Source organism: Dermochelys coriacea, chromosome 7, assembly GCF_009764565.3.
Source record: "Dermochelys coriacea isolate rDerCor1 chromosome 7, rDerCor1.pri.v4, whole genome shotgun sequence".
NCBI lineage: Eukaryota > Metazoa > Chordata > Testudines > Dermochelyidae > Dermochelys > Dermochelys coriacea.
The window spans coordinates 1,538,198-1,551,287 of record NC_050074.1 but is presented as its reverse complement, the minus strand read 5'-3'; the positions used below and the strand labels follow the sequence as shown (position 1 = coordinate 1,551,287).

At 44.9% G+C, this 13,090-nt stretch overlaps 1 protein-coding gene across 1 annotated transcript in view; it reads right to left on the bottom strand.

Annotated features, from left to right (window-relative positions):
* The window catches only part of PRKAR2A (protein kinase cAMP-dependent type II regulatory subunit alpha), a 157,143-nt gene extending 145,559 nt beyond the window's left edge, over positions 1-11,584 (bottom strand). Inside the window, exon 1 of the mRNA XM_038410295.2 lies at positions 10,799-11,584. Coding sequence (XP_038266223.1) covers positions 10,799-11,057 — 259 coding nt within the window. The 5' untranslated portion in view covers positions 11,058-11,584. The remainder of the gene's footprint in view (positions 1-10,798) is intronic.
* Positions 11,585-13,090: the final 1,506 nt, after the last annotated feature.

Genomic DNA, 13,090 nt, shown 5'->3' with positions numbered 1-13,090 from the left:
AACTACATAAATTCATGGAGGATAGGTCCATCAATGGCTATTAACCAGAATGGGCAGGGATGGTGTCCCTAGCCTCTGTTTGCCAGAAGCTGGGAATGGGCAACATGGGATGGATCACTGAATGATTCCCTGTTCTGTTCATTCCCTCTGGGGCACCTGGCATTGGCCACTATCAGAAGATAGGATACTGGACTAGATGGACCTTTGGTCTGACCCAGTATGACCGTTCTTATGCTTATTTGGCAATTATTTTCTACCATTCTCATTGAATGGTTAGAGTGAACAGCTTCTAAAAAAATTTCTAATTTAGTCTAAACTTCCACATCAGATGAATTTAAAGGCAAACATTCTTCATTATGACAAAAACTGAATATATTTAGCATGTAGATGGGAACAGTTATGGGAAATAAAATGTACAGAAATTATAAATTTAAAGATCTATGTTGTCCATTGTCACGGAAAACTAAAATAATTTAGAAACGAATTCCACTCCCCCCCCTTTTTTTAAGCTTGAGGCTATGCATTATTCCTTACATAGTCACACAACATATGCTTCTCAAAAGCTGCATCTAGTTTCCATTCTCAGTATTAATGTTAGTGGAAGAGTTGACCATATTCAGGCATTTGTACATTTTCTCTGTTCCATTTTGCTTCTTTCTTACAGCTAAAAAGGCCCGAAAGATATTAAATATGCTTTGTTTTCGGTTGTTGTATTTACACTAGAGATATCAGGTTTTGACTTCTCCATGTTTGCTGGAGGACTAGTAGAATTATTATTCTTATTATTTCAAAGGCTTCTATCACCATGATATTCAAGTGCCAACATCATAAGAGACAAATTTGAGCAATTTAGAGATAAAGGTGTTTTAAACAGACTCTTTAGAGAGATTGTTATCAATACTTATTTAACCCAAACATTTGCTGAACATGTGGGGAAAAAAGCTCTCCGTGAAAGCTGAAAGAGCCCTCACCCATTCAAACTGAGGATTCACAAAGCTGCACTCTAGTTCTCAGTTCCAAGGAATCCCCCAGCAAAGGAACAGGAGACAAGACTTGGTATTACTAATATTTCTTAGAGAAAAGGCAGACAGTTTCTTTGTTGTTTGCTTAAGTCCTTTTTATAAACTGAGAACAGGCAGAAAGGGCAGAATGATGGATTTCTCCTTTGCAAGTCACCTTCAAAGCAGACTCAGTCACCTTTGTTTCAGAGTAAAGAAAAATGCTGATCAAGATACTTTCATACTCTCAAGTAGAAAAAAAAATGCTATGTATTAGGGTTTATTGCTTTTAAATATACTCTCAGTAAAACACTTCCGAGAAACTTTGCTTTGGTGTTCTACTCGTCTCAGCAACCATTTATTGCTTTATTACTGAGTACTACAAATCAATGGGGTTTTATCCCTGAATAATTGATTTTGTTCCAAAAGATCAAAGCAGCCGCTGAAATCTTTACCTTTGGAGGTGCTCTATAAAAGTTATCAGAAATGCATGTCATCCTACTTTAATGGCAGCAGGTGCAACCTATGTAAGGTACAAATTCCAGATTAACTCACTGTTACTAAAAACATCATAAATTGCCACTTACAAATCTTACCCACAAGAAAAATATATATTTTGCCTACTAAATGCAACATCAAGCCACTGTTACAGAGCAACTTGCAGTATACACTACACATTATGAGTCTGTTTTAAGGCTAAGTTAAATGTTAATTCCTCAGATTTTACATACAAAAGCTTATACAGGTCCTGAGAAAGAAGAATTAGTGTACAGAAGTAAACATAAAAAGAAAAGAAGGACTTGTGGCACCTTAGAGACTAACAAATTTATCTGAGCACAAGCTTTCATGAGCTACAGCTCACTTCATCGGATGCACCAAATAAATTTGTTAGTCTCTAAGGTGCCACAGTCCTCCTTTTCTTTTTGCAGATACAAACTAACACAGCTGCTACTCTGAAAGAAATAAAAATATATCCCAGGAATTGCACCCTCACATTACTATTCACAATTAAACCACAAAGTACTATATCCATAGTAATCAAAAGCTTCCAACAGTGAGAAATAAGGCTGACTTCAGTGGGACTCCTCATGGGTACAAGGGACTGCTCATGTGGAGTACAATGCAAGATTGGAGCCCTATGTAATTAGGGAATGTTGACCCTCATTTGAACAGTAATTATCCTATATCAGAGATAACCCATATTTAAATCCAATTAAAAAAACATTATATACATGAAATTGCAGAAGTATTTAATCAAAATATTACCCAAGTATTCAGAAACTGATCTAATCAAAATCCACATAATCAGAGATAAGATGGACTTACAAAGATTTAGCCCCTTAAAACAGGGGTTTAGGAATCTGTCATTTTTTTGCAAAAATAAATGACAAACTAAAACCATGAGCATGATTTTTGGTTGTTTTTTTAAGATACATCCCTACAGCCTACACTACTATAGGATCCAAGAGACTTACAAACATTGATGAATTGGCACAAGTAGGCTGATCAAAGCATAGGACTGGCGAGAGGTTACCAGTGGAGTTCATCAAGGATCAGTCATGGGACCAATCTTACTGAATATTTTTATTAATCACCCTGGCACAAAGAGAGTGTGCTAATGAAATTTGCTGCTGATACAAATTTGGAAAGCATCATCCACACAGAAAAGGATCAGAATATTATACAGGAACATCTGGGTGACCTTGAAGACGGGAGTAACAGATAAACTGGATGAGATTCAACAGTACAAAGTGTAAGGTCATGAACTTAGGGTCTAAAAAGAATTTCTGCTATAAGCTGGGAGCTCATCAGTTGGAAGCAACAGAAGAGGAGGGAGATTTGAGTGTGCTGGTCAATCACAGGATGATTATGAGCCACCAATGTGATGAGGCTGTGAAAAAGGCAAATGTAGGATGCATTACGCAAGACATTTCCAGTAGAGATAGAGAAGTAATAATGGCATCGTACAAGGTACTAGTAAGACCTCCCTTGAAATGCTGTACACAATTCTGGTCATCCGTGTTCCAATTTGAATTAATCTTTCTTGAACAGGTGCACAAAAGAGCAATTAGGATCGTCAGGATAACTGAGTGCCTATGTTATGAGAGACTGGAAGAGCTTGGCTTGTTTGGCCTAACAAAAAGCAGGCTGAATAGGTATATAATTGCTCTCTATAAAGACACTAAGCACCAGGAAGGGTAAAGAGCTATTTAAGCTAAAGAACAATGCTGGCATAAGAACACATGAGTATAAACTATCCATAAAATTAAAAGAAAGTTTCTAATCATCAGAGAGTGAGGGACTGAAACAGCCTCTCAATAGGAGTTGTGGGGGCACATAACAGCCTACTCTTCAGTGGGCTGTGATGTTTTGGTCTGATTTTGATTGTTGGGTTCAGTGTGCCAGTGGTCTGTGACATTAAGGAGATCACTGGATGATCTGGTGGTTCCTTCTGGTCTTAAACTCTTACTCTAAATCATATCAGTTCCAGAATTATCTCTTTGGGGGGGGGGGGGGGAAGAGAAAGTTGTCTTACCTGTGACTTTTCATTCTTGGAACCTCCACTCCAGACAGTTTTCACAGTGGGACATTCCATGTCATAGCAACTGAAGGCAGACTAGATGTCTAATCTGAGTCTAGTTTAGGATTCTCCAGAATGGTAAATTCCAAAGCTGAAAAAAACCCTGCATCAAAGCTTAAAAGTGCTATTCAGCTCAAATAATTTGCAGCAGAGCCTTGACATGAAGTTTAGGGATGGAACACCCTCTTCTCTTTCAAACTACTCAACAAATAAGCATTATCATTCAGACATAAATACTAGCTCTTTATATAAACAAGTCTGTTATAAAGAGCACTACAGTAATCCTTCAGGTTAACCCATTTAGCTTGCAGATTGATCCCAAAAAGAAAAGGAGTACTTGTGGCACCTTAGAGACTAACAAATTTATTAGAGCATAAGCTTTCGTGAGCTACAGCTCACTTCATCGGATGCATTTGGTGGAAATGCGATGAAGTGAGCTGTAGCTCACGAAAGCTTATGCTCAAATAAATTTGTTAGTCTCTAAGGTGCCACAAGTACTCCTTTTCTTTTTGCGAATACAGACTAACATGGCTGCTACTCTGAAACCTGTCATTATGCAAGATTGATCCCAGTAGATTTTTCTCTACTGTATTATTCCCACTGCAGCACTAAATGTACATGTTAAAATTCTTTATAAAACTTGATAAATATTAGTCAGCACATGCAGGACACTGCACTTTTAATGGGTGAAACTGAGTTAGGAATTTATCCTAAAATGTTCAGCATTAATAAATAAATATATATTTTGCATGTTTGTTCCTGAAGAATTCCAAAGCATTTCACAAACTATATACAAAATTACTTCACCCCTCATCTGTAGCCACTTTCTTAGCAGCACAAAGCAACAATTTACAAGACCATAAGACTAATAAAGAATACTATATCCCACTGAAAATACGGGGGGGGGGCAGGGGGGGCTGAAAAGAGAATGTGGTTACCAAACCAGGGCAGACTAGATTAATACCCCAGGGCAAATGGCATTGGCACTGTCAGCAGACAGAATACTGGGCTAGATGGACTTTTGAACTGACCCAGTGGTATGGCCATTCTTCTAGTGTATGTTAGATTTTTGTCTTCTCTCTCCCTCCCCACGTCTCTATTCAGTAATCCTCCCCTCCCGCCAGATATTTTTTATTTATATATATATTTATGATGCATACAGACCTTAACTACTTGTTCTTGTTTTACAAGAAGGGTAAAAGGTCTGGGGAAAGTTTTTTACATTAGAAATTGAGGGGGTTTTCTACCCTACAAGACTGTGGTGATTGTACTACAGGTTGAATCTCTCTAGTCCAGCACTCTCCAGTCCGGCAACTTCTGTGGTCCGGCATGATTTTTAGCTTACTCTATAAAATTGCCAATTGACGTCTTCCTAAAGAGCTGATTATAGTTTACCTTTTCCCAGTACAGTTGATATTGAAGACTTGTGAGATAATCTTTAAGAAATAATATCTAAGGGTAAGAAACTTTGTAGTTTAGTAAAACAAATGTGCTTGCCTCTTACAAGCCACTGTTAGCTGTTCTTATTAAAAGGATTAGAGGTTAAGGCAGATTTATGGACATGCAAAACAAAACGTGGCATCTTTGCCTTTCATGCTCGGCAACTCTGTTTATTAAAGCAAGCCAATGCTGAATGAAATCAAGTGGTTTTGGACATCAAGTTAACTATGTGAAGGCATCAGTGTCTGCCACATATCACTTGTGTTGGGATCATCTGATACTGTTAATCTTTGGTTTCAGAGTAGCAGCCGTGTTAGTCTGTATTCGCAAAAAGAAAAGGAGTACTTGTGGCACCTTAGAGACTAACAAATTTATTAGAGCATAAGCTTTCGTGAGCTACAGCTCACTTCATCGGATGCATGTGAGCTATAGCTCACGAAAGCTTATGCTCTAATAAATTTGTTAGTCTCTAAGGTGCCACAAGTACTCCTTTTCTTTTTGCGAATCTTTACTCACTCTTGTTTTAATCTTGACAATTCTCAGCTCCACAGGGCTTTAAAGAATCTTTTTGTTAAGTAGGTTCACAGTAATGTAAAAAAAAATAAGTTACATAAACTTTAGTCCAGCCTCATAAAACTGCCAAGAATAATTACTAACCCATATTCAAGATCTAAAAGATTACTCACTGCGGGCAACCAAGTTTTACAAAGTTGCGTTAGGCCAATTCTGCAGCTGTTCCAGTTGGTAGCACAATTACTGGGCACTTCTGACAAGACTGATCATTTAAAAAACACACTGCTTGCATTCATGTCACTGACAGCATTAGTTTATTTGCTCAACTGGTCCTGGACACATTTTCCTTATACACAAGGTTCCAAAAAGAACTCTGAGTAACTTGAAAGCTTGTCTCTTTCACCACCAGAAGCTGGGCCAATAAAAAATATTACCTCACTCACCTTGTCTCTCTAATATCCTGGGACCAACTGCAAGCAGAAATGAAAGAACGATGGCTGAGGAGCTGATTCAAGATTTCATTTATTGCTTGGGACCAACAGGCAGATTTAACTTTCTTTACATAAAGGGCAGATCATTTTTTAAAAATGGCTCTTTAGATGTTCCCTAACAAAATATGCTAACCAAGGAGAAAAGAGGAAAGTAAAATATTAGCTTGCAAAGCCTACATGGCAACAGTTGAGCAAAGAAAACTAAAATATCCCTGTTATACTCTAAAAATGCATGAGGTTGCGCTGTGGAAAATGACACTTTTCTTAGGCATATGTAATCTTTCATTTGATAGAACTAGAGTAGCTACACATAGGCAATCTACTACTGACTTAGAACTGGTGCACGACAGGGCAATAATTATAACACGAGGACTGAAAAAGGTAAAATATGAAGACAGATGGGGGGGATTATTCTCCCTGGAAAAGAGAGCATATACAGTAGAAACTTCCACGGCTATCAAACATGCTAGTGCAGAAGAGATATCGATATATCAAACTAAAAAAGTTCAGAAGCTTCAAAAATTAGGTTTCAATTAAAAAAATGAGGAAACAAAGTAAATACAGAATACAAGTGAAGTAATTTTACACAAAGGATGTTAAACATAAAATAAGTTCCCAGGATGAGATGAGTCATCAAAAGAGATTTAAGTGAATGTAAATGAAGGCAAGGATTGTATTTGACCGAAGTATGGTGAACAAAAATGAACATGGGCTTAAAATAAAGCCAAACCAGTAGGCGCTTGTGAAAGGGTCTGCCAGGCCTTTTCTGCTTGCTACTGGAGGTGTTGGAGCTCTGACAGCCCCCTGCTCACGGAAAACCCACTCAAGCCCAGGCTACCAAGACTTGGTCCTCCACAGGACTGGAAAGGCCGGGAGGAGACACTAACAAATCAGGAGCCAGCAGGCTAATTAAGAAGGCTTGGCTGCTTCTTCTCAGGGACAGTGCTGGCACAGAGGAAGAGCTCATTAGTGCTAACTCAGAACCCTAAGGACTAAGGACTAAGTCAGGACCTCACCTTCAAGCGCTGCAATTAAGCACTTGTCTTTGAAGTTGTGTTTATTTAAAGGCACAAACAGCCAAATTCTGTTTTTGTTATTTTTACTTAACAGTTAAGACTGATGCCGAGCTTTTAGCATGGGCTACCCTTCTTCAGGCACACACCCATAACTTTCTGACTTCAGGGAGCACGTGAAGTGCCATGGTTGGCCCTGCAAAAGGGGGCACTAGAGAGTTGCCCCGTGACAGCACTGTTAATAAAATGTCTTACTGTAGGAGAGTAGTGCTAACCTATGTGCTGCATATTGCTTAGATTTGTATTAGAAGTCTCAATTGTCCTATTAAGATATCAATATTTTGTATCTGAAGTTTGACTTAGTTTACAAAAGAGATTTTTTTTTCCCCCAGCAGCAGGCTAAAGTAAATGTGAGGTCTCCCAATAGTGTAAAATTAGAACTGTATTGAAAATCTCATCAAATTTAAACTTTGTATTAATTCACCAAGCCATTTATCCAGACATAGAAAAAAAAAACGAACACTAACCCACAACAATAAAGATGGTTCTTTGCTCTTTTGTGATTAGAGCAATTGCAGAATAAGACAGGGTTACTGGTTTTTTGTTTGGGCTTTTGGGGTGTTTTTTTGTTACAGTTGTTTAAAGATTTTAATATTGGGTAAATGCCAGCACATTATTGACTTGTATTCAATTTGAAATCCAGTATAACCCCTAGATCCTTTTCAACAGTACTACCGCCTAGACATTCCCCATTTTGTAACTGTGTATTTGATTGTTCCTTCTGAAGTGTAGTACTTTGCACTTATCTTTATTGAATTTCATTTTGTTGATTTCAAAATCATTCTCTAATTTGTCATAGCCATTTTGAATTCCAATCCCATCCTCCAAAGTGCTTGCAACCTCTCCCAGCTTGGTGTTACCCACAAATCTTATAAGCATACTCTCCACTCCATTATCCAAGTCATTAACAATGAGAATGAATAATACCAGACCCAGAAATGACCCACACTAGATACTCCCTCTCAGTGTGACAGCAAACCATTAATAAATACACTTGGAGTATGATCTTTCAAATCCATTGTGCACCAACCTTAGACTAATTTCATCTCGACCACATTTCCCTACTTTGCGTCACAGGGGATTTTGTCAAAAGCCTTACTGAAAAACAAGATACATCAAATCTACAGCTTCCCTCCTCTCCACTAGGCCAGTAATCTTGTAAAAAAAATTTAAAAAAAATAAATTAGGTTGGTTTGACATGATTTGTTCTTGACAAATCCAGGCTTTTATCCTTTAAGTGCTTACAAAGTGATTGTTTAATAAATTTGTTCCAGTATCTTTCTACATATCAAAGTTTGGCTGATGGGTGCTTTACAAACAGTCCAAGGGATGAATGTCCTGTTTTAGCATTACAATGTGCAATTGCATAAGTAAGTTGCAAAATAGGTGTAAAGAGCTTGCTGTAAAGAGCTATTTTACTTTTAATAGCCAAAAAAAAAAAAGCACAAATTGGGACTAATAGTACTATGCTTTGTGGCCTTCCTTATTTCCAAAGATTTATCAAATATGGAGATACTTGTTCATTTGGTGAATATGCTGCTAAATGTTAAAGCACTTTAATGTTAGAGGCTGTTATGCCACCAAAGAGAGCTCTGAAACAAACCCGAAACTGAATTGCATTTGACAGCTTGAAGAGTACACATCAACAAGTACCAATAACCATTATTCTCCTCCCCCAAAATATTCAAATAATTAAATTGATGAAGACATTGCACAAGCTGAGTCGGTCAAGTGAGTTGATTCAGTGTACCAAATTTCCTAATCAAAACACAGAAAACAGATCTAGCCTACCTAGTACAGTATAGAAAAATATACGTCTACTCAGATTTTAAAGGTGAACAGTATTAACTTATCTATGTCAATGTTTGTAAAGTAACTATTATTACTGACCATTAAAAGGACTATAAAGGCTTCAATTTATCCTTCACAGGTGGATTGGATGCTTCCTCTATTACCTGATATCACTTTATAGAAGATAACACTTTAAAAGGACTTGAAACTCTTGATTGCTTTTTTCCCCCCCCAAAAGGTCCTATGGTGCTTTTGCAAACTTCTGATATTAAGCCAGGAAGCACTCTGTACAAGACCTAAAGCAGGTACATTTTTACCCGCTGTTCCAATACATAACTACTACGTTTTCTACTGCAACAGTAGAGCAGAGCAGAGGATTCTTTCAGGGGGTAAACACTAAAGTGCTCACTTTTACCCTATAGTTGCAGGACAGGAATTGCAAAAAAAGCATACAAGCCTTCCCACCCCCACCAAATGCACAGAGAAGGAAAGTTCCCCAGGGAAGAAAAAAAAGCATCGGATGCCCTAAACTAATTATGATTATTTAGGAAACTGAATTGCCCACACAGTTAGGATACATCCACATCAGCATTCCATTACGTAGACCGAGCCCAGCACCCACCACTACCACCCAAAAACCACCCACGTAAATGGAGAAATGGATATTAGATGTTCAGAATGTTCAGCTTTTAATAATCCAAGTAATAAACTTAGCAGCATTTTTCAATTCTTTATAATAGTGTGTAATTTTAAACAAACAGAGAAAAACATCAAAGCACCACGTTCATACTCAAAGTCAAGGGAAAACAGTTATGGTTGCAACTCTATCCTTAAATAACCATATTGTAGTAAGTATTGTAAAGGCCGCATAAAAGCACATGATCTTACTTATTGCATACTCAGCAGTATGGACATTTCAATCTTTGATGGTTCAAGTCAGACCCTACAGTACCGTTTTGGCAGTTACTAGATAGCTGCTTACATTTCATTACTTCCTCCAGGATCTCTCTCTGGCAGTGGAATAACGGCCTAACTTTGTACAGTAAACTGCCTTTTCAACTGCATATCTACTTGTTATGGGGCAGAACACTTCAGAACCCAAATACGTAGCTTCTTAATAGCATGGATAACAAACGGTAAAGAAACACAGATAGAAAACCCCAGCAGAGAAAGCCAAGAAACAATTACTAGCAGACTCCACACCAATGCAAGCTCATGTCCGAAGGGACATAATGTGTGTTACAGCAGCCCTAGATTCCCTTCCCCCATTCAGACCACCCTGTCTTGTATTAATCTGCAGCTACAATGGCCCAGGACGTTCGGGAAGGATGAGGACTGTTGAGGTTTTTGCTGTGAAATTCATCTCTCAGTAAGGAAGGACCGCAGGAGCATGAGCGGAGAACACACAGCCCGGGAACGGGACAGGGGAATAACCTTCTGACAGCCCCTTGCCCGTTCCCCGCCCGCTAGGACAAGGGGTCCCCGACAGCTCCCTGCCAACACTGCTCTCCACGGTGCCTCGTTTCCAGAGGGAGGCACTCAGGGTCAGGGCAGAGGATCACCAGCATTACCGCGGTCAGTCGCTACTGCGCTTTGCCCATCGCTTTCACCGCAAAAAGTGGGAACTAATAAGGAACCGCGCACCCGAGGAGACAATTGACAGGGAGGGACCCAAGCCCAGACCTCTGGCCTTCCCCTTCCCCTTCCTGCATGAAAACTGTGTCCCCCGCACCCCCCGCTACGGCTCTTCGTGTCCCCTGGGCCTGGCCCACCCCTGCAGCGGGCGCCCCTTCCCCGCTGCCCACGTGCCCCCCGCGGGACGGCTCCCGGTGCCTGCCCCGCGCCCCCCTGCCGACAGCTGCCCCCGGGAGACGGACCCCGCCGCCGCCGCCGCCCCCCGCCGGCCCTTACGCTCGAAGTCGGAGTCGGAGTCCTCGTCGTCCCGCCCGGGCTCCTCCTCGCCGTTGGACTCGGTCTGCATGGGCTCCCCGTCGAAGCTGACCCCCTTGCGGCCCCCGGCGGCGGCGGCGGCCTCCTGGTCGCGGGCATCCCGCAGGCGGGTGAAGTAGTCGGCGGCGAAGCCCAGCAGGTCGGGCGGCCGGTGCCGCAGCACTTCCACCGTGTAGCCCTGCAGCAGCTCGGTCAGGCCCGGCGGGATCTCGATGCTCATCGTGCCGGAGACTGGGGCCGCCTCCCCCGGCTGGCTCCGGCGGGCTCGGGGCCTCCCTCCTCAGGGCGCTCGCTGACTCCCGCCTCCGCTGTCACACAAGCCGCTACGCGACTGCGACTGCGCATGCTCTGGGGGAGGCGAGGGGCGGAGCCCGATGGAGGAGCAGAGCTGCGCATGCGCTGGAGTAAGACCAGTCGACCTGTCCGGAGGCGAGAGGGATGAGGATACGCATGCGTCACAGTAGGGACACGCGCAGAAGGCGCGTCCTCGGATCATAAGGCACTAAACCCGCCCTGTGGGAGGAAGGGGCAATAATGCGCATGCGCGTAGTGTGGGTTGCGTTGAAAAAGAAACCACCGCGCGTGCGCAGCAGAAGAACGCGGGAACCTGATGGGATGGGAGCGACATTGGGAGGCCTGTTAGCTCCAGTCGCCTCGAGCGTGCCCTGCCTCTCGAGCCTCCCTCCCCTGCCCCGGCTCAGCCCCCTCTGCTGGGGTACGGCGCGGCTCTCCCCGGCCCAGACCTCCGCCTCCTCCCTCGACGCCGGGGAGGAGAAACCCTCTTCTCAGCCCTAGCCTCGGCTGCCTGAGCCCCTCCTGTGCACCCCCCCAGCTGCATCGGGGCGGGGCGGGGCCGAGCCCCTCCTGTGCACCCCCCCAGCTGCCTCGGGGCGGGGCGGGGCGGGGCCGAGCCCCTCCTGTGCACCCCCCAGCTGCCTCGGGGCGGGGCCGAGCCCCTCCTGTGCACCCCCCCCAGCTGCCTCGGGGCGGGGCCGAGGCCCTCCTGTGCATCCCCCCCCGCTGCCTCGGGGCGGGGCCGAGGCCCTCCTGTGCATCCCCCCCAGCTGCCTCGGGGCGGGACCGAGCCCCTCCTGTGCATCCCCCCCAGCTGCCTCGGGGCGGGACCGAGCCCCTCCTGTGCACCCCCCCAGCTGCCTCGGGGCGGGACCGAGCCCCTCCTGTGCACCCCCCCAGCTGCCTCGGGGCGGGACCGAGCCCCTCCTGTGCACCCCCCCAGCTGCCTCGGGGCGGGAGCGAGCCCCTCCTGTGCACCCCCCCAGCTGCTTCGGGGCGGGGCCGAGGCCCTCCTGTGCATCCCCCCTAAGCTGCCTCGGGGCGGGGCCGAGCCCCTCCTGTGCACCCCCCCAGCTGCCTCGGGGCGGGGCCGAGCCCCTCCTGTGCACCCCCCAGCTGCCTCGGGGCGGGGCCGAGCCCCTCCTGTGCACCCCCCAGCTGCCGCGGGGCGGGCCCGAGCCTCTCCTCTGCACCCCCCCAGCTGCCTCGGGAAGGGGCCGAGCCCCTCCTGTGCACCCACACACCCCCCCTAGATGCCTCGGGGCGGGGCCGAGGCCCTCCTGTGCACCCCCCCAGATGCCTCGGGGTGGGGCCGAGCCCCTCCTGTGCACCCACACCCCCCCAGCTGCCTCGGGGTGGGGCCGAGCCCCTCCTCTGCACGCACACACCCCCCAGCTGCCTCAGGGCGGGGCCGAGCCCCTCCTCTGCACCCACACACCCCCCAGCTGCCTTGGGGTGGGGCCGAGCCCCTCCTCTGCACCCACACCCCCCCAGCTGCCTCGGGGAGGGGCCAAGCCTCTCCAGTGCCCCCCCCCAGCTGCCTCGGGGGAGGATCTGGGCTTGTCCTCTGGCTACTACTCATGGAGTTGAGTTCCTCTACTACCCACAGCCATTTTTCCCCACTACCAAGAAACCCCTATTCTGGCTCCTCCTAGATTTTTTATTACATTTTTTGCTTCACTTCTCTCCCCATCTTCTCATTTACACACAGCCAATCTGTGGCCCCACAAAGTCGTGGGACCTCCTCATCAACCTACTGGCGATGGCCAAAGTGGCCATCTATAACACCAGGGAGAGGATGTTGGCTGAGGGGGTTCTTTGCGACTGGGGGGCCTATTTCCAGTCCTCCCTCTGTTCACGTAGCTGGGTGGAGTTCCTCTGGGCGGCACCCGCTGGCTCATTTGACACCTTCGAGGAGCAGTGGTTGCTGTCTGGGGTTCTCTGCTCAGTGTCTCCTTT